At 44.1% G+C, this 12466-nt stretch overlaps 1 protein-coding gene across 4 annotated transcripts in view; it reads left to right on the forward strand.

Annotated features, from left to right (window-relative positions):
- The window catches only part of rif1 (replication timing regulatory factor 1), a 30728-nt gene that overhangs the window by 8992 nt on the left and 9270 nt on the right, over nucleotides 1-12466 (forward strand). For 3 of the 4 annotated variants that reach the window (XM_008437863.3, XM_081598857.1, XM_081598855.1), the window contains 15 exons: nucleotides 4435-4573; nucleotides 4658-4809; nucleotides 4910-5024; nucleotides 5097-5273; nucleotides 6701-6811; nucleotides 7274-7336; nucleotides 8054-8154; nucleotides 8242-8328; nucleotides 8403-8476; nucleotides 8551-8734; nucleotides 9901-9993; nucleotides 10072-10221; nucleotides 10940-11039; nucleotides 11124-11413; nucleotides 12200-12402. In XM_008437863.3, the coding sequence (XP_008436085.2) occupies nucleotides 4435-4573; nucleotides 4658-4809; nucleotides 4910-5024; nucleotides 5097-5273; nucleotides 6701-6811; nucleotides 7274-7336; nucleotides 8054-8154; nucleotides 8242-8328; nucleotides 8403-8476; nucleotides 8551-8734; nucleotides 9901-9993; nucleotides 10072-10221; nucleotides 10940-11039; nucleotides 11124-11413; nucleotides 12200-12402 (2039 nt within the window). The remainder of the gene's footprint in view (nucleotides 1-4434; nucleotides 4574-4657; nucleotides 4810-4909; nucleotides 5025-5096; nucleotides 5274-6700; nucleotides 6812-7273; nucleotides 7337-8053; nucleotides 8155-8241; nucleotides 8329-8402; nucleotides 8477-8550; nucleotides 8735-9900; nucleotides 9994-10071; nucleotides 10222-10939; nucleotides 11040-11123; nucleotides 11414-12199; nucleotides 12403-12466) is intronic. The other variant, XM_008437871.3, reaches the window with a different exon arrangement.

A 12466-nucleotide genomic window follows, 5' to 3' on the forward strand; every position in this document is an offset into this window, starting at 1 on the left:
AAAATGTCAAGATTTTGTTGATTTTACATTGTACTTCTAAGCCAGGGGTGTCAAACTCAATTTTACCGAGGGCCACTTCAGCATATTGGCCTCCCTTAATGGGCCACATTGACGGTACAAATCAGGAGTTCCCAGGTGCAGTACTGCAGACTGCAACTTTTAGATGCATCCCTGCTAAAACACATCCCAGACAAAAGGTTGACTCCCTCATTCAGTTCTGTAGAGGCTTATAATGAGTCAATAATCCAGGTGTGTTAGAGAAGGAACGCATCTAAAGTTGCAGATGGTAGTTCTGGAAAACTAGACTACAGCAGCCCTAGCATAAATGTATGAAAATATAATGATAAAAATAAATTAAACAACACCTCATATTGTTAAATAACTGATTTTATGTACTGAAGTTTTAAATATCGCATTTGAGTTTGCATAGATGTAAAATTACTGCTCAGTTTTAAAAATTACAATATTTAAATCAGTGTTAAAAGGTAAGAATCTGCTTAATTTGTGATGGGATCTGGATTCACGGTGAATATTAACTAAACCGCATAAATTGCGACTAAATAGCCGATGTTAATATGATTGTAATTTCACGGATAAAAATAGTGCATGACCGATTTTTTTTATGTTGTCGCTCAAGATAACGGATAACAAAAAAAGTCTAGCGCGACCTGCTGCCCTGACACCAACTCACACACATCTTCATTCACAGTTTTACTTGTAAATCGATTTAAAAACAGACTACTACAGCCCCTCTATAATATGCTTGCAGAAAGTTAAACCCTTAAAGAATTACCTCCTTCTCTACAAAATGCAATCATAACAGTACTACCTAAACCTGGAAAACCTCCCACCAGATGCGAATCTTTTCAACCAATCTCTCTTATAAACGCCAACATAATATCTAAGCGACTTGGGCTTGAGAAATGTTTACCATTTCTTTCTGAACCTGATCAGAACAGATTCATAAAGGGGCGGCAAGCTAAATATGAACATCCCGATACAGCTTTACTTTCACTTGATGCAGAAAAAGCATTCGACAGAGTGGACCATAATTATCTATAGAATGTTTTATTTCAATTTGGCTTGGGGTAGTTATTTCATAACCTGGATTAAAATAATTTATAATAAACCCACAGCCTCAGTTATAACGAATAATATTATATCTGATTCATTTAATCTAGCTAGGGGAACACGTCAAGGGTGTCCCCTCTCACCCCTCCTCTTTATTCTGGCAATTGAACCATTGGCTTTTGCCATAAGGAACAATCAAAACATACAGAAGAAAAAGTCAGAATAAAAAGTATTGAATCTAAAATTGGACTATTTGCAGATGACATTATTTTAATGTTGTCTAATCTGAAGTGCTCAATCCCTCAACTACTTAAAACCATCAATGAATTTTATCCATCCATCCATCCATCCATCCATCCATCCATCCATCCATCCATCCATCCATCCATCCATCCATCCATCCATCCATCCATCCATCCATCCATCCATCCATCCATCCATCCATCCATCCATCCATCCATCCATCCATCCATCGTCCTAAAATTTTTTTTTTTTTTAATTTAAAATTTGTTTTTAACACCCTTGTCCGTTAGGACAAGTTAAGAAAATGGATGCTTGCTGGTGCCCGTCACCAGCAAACGTTTGGGGCGAGAGGCGGGTAACCCTGGACAGGTCGCCAGTCCAGGGTGACCTGTCCACAGAGACAAACAACCAAGCACACACACTCACAGCTAGGGGCAATTTGGAGAGGCCAATTAACCTGACAGTCATGCTTTTGGACTGGGAGGAAACCAGAGTACCCGGAGAAAACTCACGCATGCACAGGGAGAACATGTAGAAACACCGGAGCCGTGAATCGAACCCAGAACCTTCTTGCTGCAGGGCAACAGTTCTACCAACTGTGCCACTGTGCATCCTACACACACACACACACACACACCGAGGGACAATTTGGAGAGGCCAATTAACCGGATAGTCATTTTTTTGGACTGGGAGAAACCGGAGTACCCGGAGAAAACCCACCATGCACAAGGAGAACATGTAGAAACACCGGAGCCATGAATCGAACCCAGAACCTTCTTGCTGCAGGGCAACAGTTCTACCAACTGTGCCACTGTGCAGCCTACACACACACACACACACACCGAGGGACAATTTGGAGAGGCCAATTAACCGGATAGTCATTTTTTTGGACTAGGAGAAACCGGAGTACCCGGAGAAAACCCACCATGCACAAGGAGAACATGTAGAAACACCGGAGCCATGAATCGAACCCAGAACCTTCTTGCTGCAGGGCAACAGTTCTACCAACTGTGCCACTGTGCAGCCTACACACACACACACCTAGGGACAATTTGGAGAGGCCAATTAACTGGATAGTCATGTTTTTGGACTGGGAGGAAACCGGAGTACCCGGAGAAAACCCACGCATGCACAGGGAGAACATGCAAAAAGACCGGAGCCGTGAATCGAACCCACAACCTTCTTGCTGCAGGGCAACAGTTCTACCAACTGTGCCACTGTGCAGCCTACACACACAAACTGTGCCACTGTGCAGCCTACACACACAAACCTAGGGACAATTTGGAGAGGCCAATTAACTGGACAGTCATTTTTTGGACTGTGGGTCTGAAGTTATCAAGATAACGAACAGCAATTATCCTTATCTAGCAGGTGAGGGTTGTACTTTGCCCTATCCTCGCATGTTGGGCAGGCAGCGTATTTTGACTTATGAGGAGATCGAACGCCGTAGATGTCTTCTTCCCTTGCCCTTTTTTGCAGCACAGAAGTCAGCGTTTCATGGTCCGGTCTCCTTTTTCCAGAGCAAACGTCCTCAGCCGAGGACGTTTCCCCTGCGACAGCCCTCTCTTGGGACCGGTCTATGAATGCCACTTCTGTCAGAGCAGAGGTTGAGGACTCAACAACCTCTGCTCTGCAAACTTCCCCAGCCGGGGAAGTTTGTTCTGCAATCGGCGAAGGGTTGAACAGAAAGGCATCAAACTCATCATAGTCAGAGGTCTCATCCTGGTAACTCCAGGTTTCAAATTTTATCCCAGGAAGTATTTTGTTAAAAATCTTCCTTACTCCGGTGGTGATGACATATCCAGCACCAAAAGTTAATGGAAAAAAGACGGTTGTTAAAACCTGTTCCATACTAAAATTGGCAAAACACGCAGAGTCGAAGAGTCGAAGAGATGATTGGATATGAACTCCTGTTTTGAGATTCAAGCATTCATAACCTCAGATGTTCTTTGATCTATGTCATAGATGATGATGTCATAGCTACAATGAGCTATGGGGGAATGTCTTGCTTCTGATGGTTGCTATGGAAACGGTCAAATCAGTTCTGCATGACTCAAACAATTTTTTTTCCCCCCCAAGATATTTTTATTAGAATTTTCTGTTACACAGACATACAAAAACAGACACACAAAAACATGAAAAGTCAAACAAAATCGGTGAACTTTGACCCCTGGAACGACCCCTTCAACATGCTCGAAAACTCACGAATTTGATAACTTTGAATCGGCCATGCCTTATGAACAATCTGACCGAGTTTGAAGCCGATCGATCGAAATCCCTAGGAGGAGTTCGATCAAATGCGACGTCTGTAAACGGCCAAAATGGGCTCAAAATCGGAACTTCAATCCAAAATGGCCGACTTCCTAGGATACTTGCACTATGACATTAATTGTAAATTCTGAGTGTCTTGGGGAGCTCTACAACTGTACCAAATTTCAAGTCTCTACGATAAAGTAAGTGAATAGAAAAGGGTCTTTTGAAAGTTTCTAGGGGGCGCCCTTGAGCAGTTTCTTGTGCGATTTTTGCGATGACTTTAAAATACGTAAATTTTCACCGGGCTCTATGCGGCCGCCAAGTTTGGTGAGTTTTTGAATATGATAAAGCCCCCAAAAAGCCAATTTATTTTACGGAAGAATAATAATAATTTACAGCACGATTACAATAGGCCTTCGCAGCGCTTAGATGCTCGGGCCTAAATATAATTAAAATAAATAAATAACAAAGCCTGACATTGCTCAAAGCATAAGTTATAGAATTGGACTGAATAGATCTGCCCTCATGGATAAGCCACATCGTCACTAATCAATCTAGAATTCTTTCAATATCTGGATTGAAAGAATTTGGATTTATTAATCCGATACTGATATTGGATTAATAAATCTCAGATTTCTAATATTGTACAAAACCCACTTAAATGTAAAATCTGCAGAATGCGCCTCTTTTGTTATCCGATCAATTGATTGTCAGAATAAAACATATTAACTGATAATTAAAATAATTGTTAGTCGTAGTTGGAAACCTGCTAACAGTTTAGCCTCATCATCATCATCATCACCATCGGAGCTGATAAGTGCTGAGCTGTGATTGGTGGTAAATCCGTTCCATGTCTGTGCTGCTCAGCTGCTGCATAAAGGCGGTCCGTTCATCAACTCCCTGCTGCACCTGGAGGAGCTGGGCTTCCGAAGCTCCTCCCCCACCATCAAGAAGATCGCCTTCATCGCCTGGAAGAGCCTCATCGATAACTTTGCTCTCAACCCAGGTGAGCTGACCCCGCCCTCTCTCCTCCAACACGTCATGTTCCTCCTCCCTGCTTCTTGTTGCCTGAGGTGTGAATCTCTTCCAGACATCCTGAGCAGCTCCAAGCGCATGAAGCTGCTGATGCAGCCGCTCACCTCCATCCACGTCCGGACGGAGGCGCTGCTGCTCACCAAGGTGGAGGTGTGGTGGTACCTCATCGTGCAGCTGGGACCCAATCTGTCCTCCAACTTCGATCAGGTCCAGATCGCCTGCATTTGTCTGCCGCCTCACTCCCCCACGTGACGAGTGTGTGTTCAGTGAGATGACACCCCTGGTGTGTGTGTTTTGTCCCCTGCAGGTGTCTGTGCCTCTGCTCCAGGCGACCATTGGATCCGATTCGCTGTCCGTTCCAAACACTCCATCTCGGGCCGCCGCTCAGAACGGAGCTGTGACTCCCAGCACTCCAAAATCAGGTTGGTTGAGTCGCTGAGCAGAAAGTTCCCACTGCAAGAGCAACTTCTACAGGTTTCCGTTGGTGTGTGCAGGCAGCGGCAGCTTCAACACGTCGGCCAGCACGCCCCGGATGGGCCTGAACTCCAGCATGCAGCTTCCTGCCAGCTTCTCCTCCATTCAGCAGCTGGGCCTGGAGATGCTGCTGCACTACTTCCTGGGGCCAGAGGTCGTCGCTGCCGCAGCAAAGAACAAACTCGTGTTGAGTCTTGGTGAGTGAGAGAGAGCGAGACCTGTCCTGTCACCATGACCAACTCTACTGGACCGTAGGCTCTTCATGAAGCTACTGCCATAAATGATTATGTTGTTTTTGAGATCTTTTTCTGGTAATATCATGGTAAAAGCATAATAATGCAAGAACACGATTAGTGAACTAGTCATTTCTACCAAACATGTAATACTTTAACTGGAAGACATTTTAAATATCCAAAACAAATAAATGATAAAATTAATATCAAAGTCGGTAAACAAAATAGTTCTTGTTGAAGGGACGAGTTTAGACCAACACACCAGACTGACCAGAAAGAGTCGTACAAATGGAAATTATTGATCTTATTTTAATTTATCATGTGATTAATTTATTGATTATTGGAACTGGTTTGGTTAAAGGCACACATCTACTGTTTGTACAAGTTTTGCTGTGAGATGCACCGATCTGATATTATCTGTATTGGTCCCAATATTTCTAGATTGGTTATCGGTAACAAAGTCATAAGGGCGGATCTATTCAGTCTGCTTTACACTGTGATCTGAGTGATGTCATGCTTTATTATTATTCTAATTGCTCTTTCTGAAGTGTTTGACAGAAGGTTTGACCAAGACGGCCAAGCTATTGCATTAGTCCATTTCAGTTTCTTTATCATTTATTCTACATTGGCTTTTCAACTCCTAACTGCACTGACTGAACAAATTAAAATTGGTTGTTTGATCAAGTCTGTGAAGCTGTTGGTGTATTTCAGTGTGCTGTACTTGTGCAGAGTTATCAAATAAATTTGTAATTCAGTTTATCTATGTCTTATGATTAAAAAAAAGAAACGTTTTAATCAATCCAGAACTGTTTCTTTGTCGGATCGGTATCGGCCGATACTAAACCTCACATATCGGGTTATCTGTATCAGAATTTTAAAAAGTGGATGGGTGATCCTTAGTCCTGCTGTCCACTACCAGTGTTCTGACAGTGTGGAGAAGTCTAGGATAGAAATATCTATCTTATTCGGATTACCTTGGAAAATGTGCTTCCAGATATTTGTGTCAGTTCCTCTGCTCTATCAGTGATCCGTCTGACCGTCTGTCCAGTCTGTGGTTCTTATAGATCCTATTTCTTACGCCTGACCCTTTAATCCCAGAATCAAGAGGAACTTTGACATTTTATGCTTTTACAGTGTGCTGCCACCTTAGAATGATAGAAATCCTGCTTGACATGCATTCTTCTGTTAGAATTAATCTAAGTTCTGGTTATTGTGCTGCACAGCTGGCCTTGTTTCAGTTTTACTCTGAATGGAAGTAATTCTTAACGTCTCTGCCTTGTTCTTGATGCTGTGAAGCCAATTTTTGACTTAAACCTGCAGGTCAGAGGTCATCTGCTATCAGATTGGTGATTGGATAAAGTGTTTTGTTTTTTTTCTTTACTTGCTTCCAGAACCTCTGACCCACCCGCTGCTCTCTGGTGCTCCGTCCTTCATAAAGCACGCGGCCGTACTCATCTCCACCATGAGGGAGAGCTTCATAAACGCCGGCAAAGACGCTCCAGGTACAGAGACTGAGCTCATCAACTTCTGGAGCAGGTCACACTCAAGATGGCTAAATGTGTTAATCTTTCATCTGAGGACTGCTTGGTTGGTCTGTTTTCATTTCCATCAGTGACTTCTGGAAAGTTCGGATACTTTTTTTTTTTTTTTTTTCCCCAAGTATCAACAGAATGACTTTCTCCCCCAGGTCTGTAGACTTGCAGTAAGGGCCACTCTAGATGACATGAACCAGACGTTTCCTCTCCTCTGTCCAGATTACCTCTAGTCTGATAGTGTGATTAGGATTAGAAAGCATCAGAGCAAGTGACCCTATCAGTGCCAGTCACATTCAAAAATACTTTATTGATTAAACAAATGAAATATGAATGCCACAGAGCGATGTTGGCAGATCGATGGAAGCTATATTATAATAAGTTCTGAGCTAATCCTAAATATAAACTTTCATTTTTTCTTCCCGCCTTCAGAGCCGCTGCTGGCCGTCATCTGGACCAGCCTGGTCCGGTTTGTCAGCTTGGCCATAGAGTCAGGTAAGCACTCGTTTAGCTAGCTTGTAACTGGTTTAGTGTGATGCAGACCGCCATGTAAACACACGGCGGTTAACAGGAGCTCTGCTCTCGGTTCAGGCTCTGTTACCTCCAGGTGGATCTGAGCAGAACCGACTCTGCACCTCAGTGCGTTTGAAAACTGTTTCAGATCAGACATGTCTGTTTGACTCAGCTGTCAGCCTAATCAAACCTGTTGTCAAATGTTGCTTTTGATTTAAAAAAAAAAAAAAAAAAACTATAAAAATGCAGCAAATTGAGCGTCTAGATTGTCAGCCCAGTTCTCCAGCTGTTGAGCACAGTGGTGGCTGGGTGGTGATTTGTTGCCGACCATGAGCTCTGTGATCGTGTGTGTGTGTGTGTTGCTGTGGCTGCTGCTCAGCAGGCGGCTCTCCAGTCGTGGGTCCAGCCTTTGCAGCGCCACACAGAGGAATCTGACTGGGTTGGAATGACTCTAGAGATCAGGGTTGGTTAGCCTTCATCCTCGTCTCCTGCACCACCCAGTCTCATCATCATCATCAGTTTAAGTCTGAGCCTACTGCTCTGTGCTGTAGGCTGCAGTGAGGACAGTGAAACCCTGAGGGGCGTGGCCCCGATGATGACTCTTCTCAACATCTAGAACCAATCGGATGTCTGTCTCTGCTGGGTTTGATATGATGTGTGTGTGTGTGTGTGTGTGTGTGTGTATGTATGTTTCAACAGGCAGTAAGAAGGAGCGGCAGGGCAGTGAGTGTCTCACCCTGATGCTGCAGGCGCTGCAGAGCGTGGTCTCCTCCGAGGCCCTGCCTGCAGACAGAGTCCTGGTGAGGCCGATGGAACATGAGGTCGGGTCCAGACCCGTTCAGAACACCGGCCCCTCTAATCGTGGCCCACGTCTTCCCCTGCTGCAGGTTCTGTTGGAGGCCACAGTGAAGGGTCTGCCTCCGAGAGTGCTGGGCTCCGCATCCTACCAAGTGGGGAAGATGGACGTTCTGAATGTGAGGGTCTGTGGTTTGTGACGGTGTGTGGACGGTGGGTTCAGGATGACGATGACGTCTGTTTGCTTCTCCAGGGAACCCCGGCTCTGTTTGTCATACTCCTGCTCTTCAACAGCAGCAAACTACCGGCATACCTGGAGCACGACGGGTAGCTTTACTCTCCAGCCTCACCACAGAAACACTCCATGCGTTCCTGATGAGTGATTCTTTATTTTGTGGCAGCAGGTTCTTCCAGTGCCTGCAGACTCTGGTGTCGTGCGGTCTGTCCGGACCCACGTCTCCTCTGGCCTTCGCCGAGGCCGTGCTGGGCGTCATGAGCGGCTGTGCAGCATCTCTGCAGAACAAGGAGCTGCTGTGGAGGATGTGGAGTTTACTAGTCGGCCCTCTGACTGACACCATCACACAGGTGACCTACACCTGGGTCAGACAGCACCGCCAATCTGCCCGTCATTTTAAGTCCAGACATCATGAGGCTTTCTGCAAACAAAAACATTCTGGTTTTTATTTCTACACTCCAACTCGACAGACAGGGCTTCAAAGTAGAGACGGACTGAATCTGATATTAATATCTATACTGGCAACAATATTGAAAAAAAATCTAGATGGGTTGAAATTGTGCCTGATCTATAAGGGGCAGATCTATTCAGTCTTAATACTATGCCTTGTGTTCTGAGTGACATCGTGGTTTATTATTTATTTTACATTATATTTAGAATTTCTAATTGCTCTTTCTGAACAGTTTGAAAATTTTGTTACAATTTATTTTCATATGTTTGGCCAAGATAGTCAGCCTCTTGTTTCAGTTTGTCTTACATCGGCTGTTTGACTCTTAATTGCACTGACTGAACAAATTGCTATATTTCAGTGTGCTGTACTATTCCAGAGTTATCAGATTCATTAGTAGTTCAGTACGTTTGTCTGAGTTTATTAAAAAAACGTTTTCAGTCAGCTCAGCTGTTTTTCTGTATTGGATCAGTGTTGGTCCGTATTTTCAGCATATAAGATCGTCTTATATGCCGACGATCAGCATTAAGGGAATCGGCGGCCAATTTATTGGTGAACCTCAACTACAAAGTCACTAAAAGTAAAAGTGCTTCCTGCTATTTAGAATGCGAGTCTCCAATAGTCGATCTGATCCCAAATTCGGTATTTAGAACCTGGACACAACGTCCAGGCGTGAATCTATACAACTACATTTCTAAGTTGAGGCTTTAAACGTTATTAGTTCCAGCTTAAAACTAAAACAGTTTCTTCAACTCCCAGGTTTTCAGAATTTGAGCTGAAAGTAGATGCTGCCTTGCTTCATTTGGTTCTGGTTCTGGAAGCTCTGCAGCAGCATTTCGGATGACCTGCAGCTGCCTGATTTTAATTCATTTATTATATTTACACAGATCATTGAAGACTGTATTTAAACCTGTTGAAAGTAAAGCCATGCAGCAGTTTTTCTGTCTTGTTTTTGACAGGAAACTCTTTATTCTGACAATGTTTCTAAGTTCAAAGGTTTTGCTCAGAGTTGCTGAAATATTATAATTAACTTTAATAAATGAATCTGTTACTGCGACCCTCCCACAGTCTAATGAGGTGAACCAAGGTGACGCTCTGGAGCACAACTTCAGTGCCATGCACTCTGCCCTGATGTTCCCCATCACTCACCTCCTCCAGCAGGTCTGTCGCTGTGCGTTTTAAATTACCCGTCTGGTAACGGCAGCGTCCTGCTAACCCGAGTGTCTGCTGTGGCCTCAGGCGTCCCAGAAGTCCCTGCTGTCCTCCTGGTCCAAGCTGTACCGCGTGTTCGCTCGCTGCGCTGCCCTGGTGGTGACGGCTGAGGAGAACATCTGCTGCGAGGAGCTCTGTGTGAAGATGGCTGCCGCTGCAGACAGGGAGGTGCTGATGGTGAGTGATTGGGGTTTTTTTTCTGCCAGTCTGCTGAGACTTTTCCTCTTTTATCCACAGTTTTCACTCCATGTCTTTTTTTTTATTATTATTTTTAAGCGGTCATGATTCATGGTGGTGAAACACAAAACTGTTACTGCACAAATTTACTCAACAGGTTGTTGCTAGGCAACCAGAGTGAGCAAGTTACTTCAGTGCTTTTCAGAAAGTGGGCAAAAAAAATAAAAAATAGCTGAGTCTTGTAAATGTTTTATCTAAAAATTTTCATCATAATTTTTCAGCCAGGATCTGATACTGAATTGGTGAAAAGCATTATAATACTTAATGTCTGATAATTCATTAGTCAGATCTCTCTAACACCAAGCAAACCAAATGAACTACAAACAATTCATAAAACGATTCCTTCATCAATGATGAGTACAAATCTGCATATTTAACAGCCATGTTTTTGCCAAATATGCAAACTAGAACATGAACATGTTAGAACATGTTAAAATCTCATTTGGCAAACTATTTGTCATGACAACAGAAAAGGCAAATTTTACTAAAAGCAGTAGTGGATTTTGGGGGATACTGCACTCGCCCCTAGAGGGCGCCCTTGTGACTCCAGTCATGTTGTCTGATCTCAGAGAGACTCACTTAAAGGTGGAGCAGCAGTGTCATGAAGAATTTAAAAGCTATAAAAACGTCTAACTCCAAAAGCCGTCTGACCCTACAGGTCCCGTCCACGCTGAGCGCCGTCTCCAGCATCCTGCAGGTCATGGTAGAGTGTGTGGACTTCTCTCCGTACACGCCTCACTTTCAGCAGAAGCTGAAGTGTAAGTTTCTTTTAATTTTTTCTCACTCTTCATTGTGCGGTGTGCGGTCATGCCGTTCTTATCTTAATACCTGCTTCCTCAAAGCTCCTCACACTCCAGTGAACTGGACGCGGAAGCGGAGCAAGGCCCTGGGGAACCTGTCTGCCTTCCTGTCCCTGCTGGTCCAGAGTCTGCAGGCGTACCTGGAGGACCCTGAGGCGGCCCCTGACGCCACGCCCTTGGCCCTGCTCTCCATCGTGTCCAATCTCTTCGCCAACCTCGTCCTGGCCAACGCCATCACCGAGGCGCTGGGTGCGCTCGTCCAGCCTCTGGCGCTCTTCTATAAGCGCGCTGTGGGCGGTGATGCTGAATTCTCCCCTCAGCTCCAGGGAAAGGTCAGCACTTCACCTAACCTGTCCATGAAACCATCAGTTTGGTGTAGAGAGGCGCCGATCCAATATCAATCTAAGAGTTATTCAAGGGCAGTTTTGCTTACAGAACTTCATGATCTCATTCTATTTTCATTTATTGTGTCTTCAGTCAGAGGCCTCTTCAGATTCTCTGTAATACAGACCACTACAGGATAACTTTCCTGCCGACAGCCATCACTATCTAGAATAATTTGAATTAATGAGTTACAAGAACATTTAATTTCCCTTTGAGATCAATGAAATATTGTTGAATTGAATTATTATTTATTTTCTTTGGCTATGTAAAATATCTTCCAGTTCCAGTGTTAAGCATTTATCAATATATTACTTGAAAATGGTCTCCAATCAACAATACTATTGTTTATCACAATAGTTTCTGGCACAATTTACTAAGCAAATTCCTTATTGTGACAGGCGTAGCTGTTTTACTGCTAATTACACTGACTGAACAAATTAAAGTTGGTTTTCCATGTTTAGTCAACTTTGTGAAGCAGTTACTGTACTAAGGTGAGCTGCTCTGGTGCATAGTTAGCAAATAAATGTGTAATGTTTTGTCTGTGTTTATGAAACAAATGTTTTGAGTCCATTCAGCTGTTTCTCTCTATCAAATCAGTATCAGCCGATACTAAACCTCCGATATACGTATCGGTATTGGAAGTGGAAAATAGTGGATCGATGCATCCCTAGTTTGGAGTTTGACTGTGTGTGTGTGTGTGTGTGTGTGTGTGTGTGTGTGTGTGTGTGCTGCAGCTGGAGAAGCTTCTGTGTGAGGTCCTGTGCTGCCTGCAGTCCCGCTCCACTCTGGCCTACGACGACGAACTGCTGGCTCTGCTCTCTCCTCTGCTGTGTGTCGTGTTTCCACACAAGAACAAGCATCTGCGCTCAGCCGTCGCTCAGTTCTGGAACGCCACCTTTGCCAACACGGTCAGCCTCGCGTATCCCGAGGAGCTCAGGTGATTGTCTTTGACGTGTCGCCATAGTGACGCCTGGCTTCTGATCATTAACGGCAGTTTGCTT

Source organism: Poecilia reticulata, chromosome 2 (assembly GCF_904066995.2).
Source record: "Poecilia reticulata chromosome 2, P_reticulata-male-v2, whole genome shotgun sequence".
Taxonomy (NCBI): domain Eukaryota; kingdom Metazoa; phylum Chordata; class Actinopteri; order Cyprinodontiformes; family Poeciliidae; genus Poecilia; species Poecilia reticulata.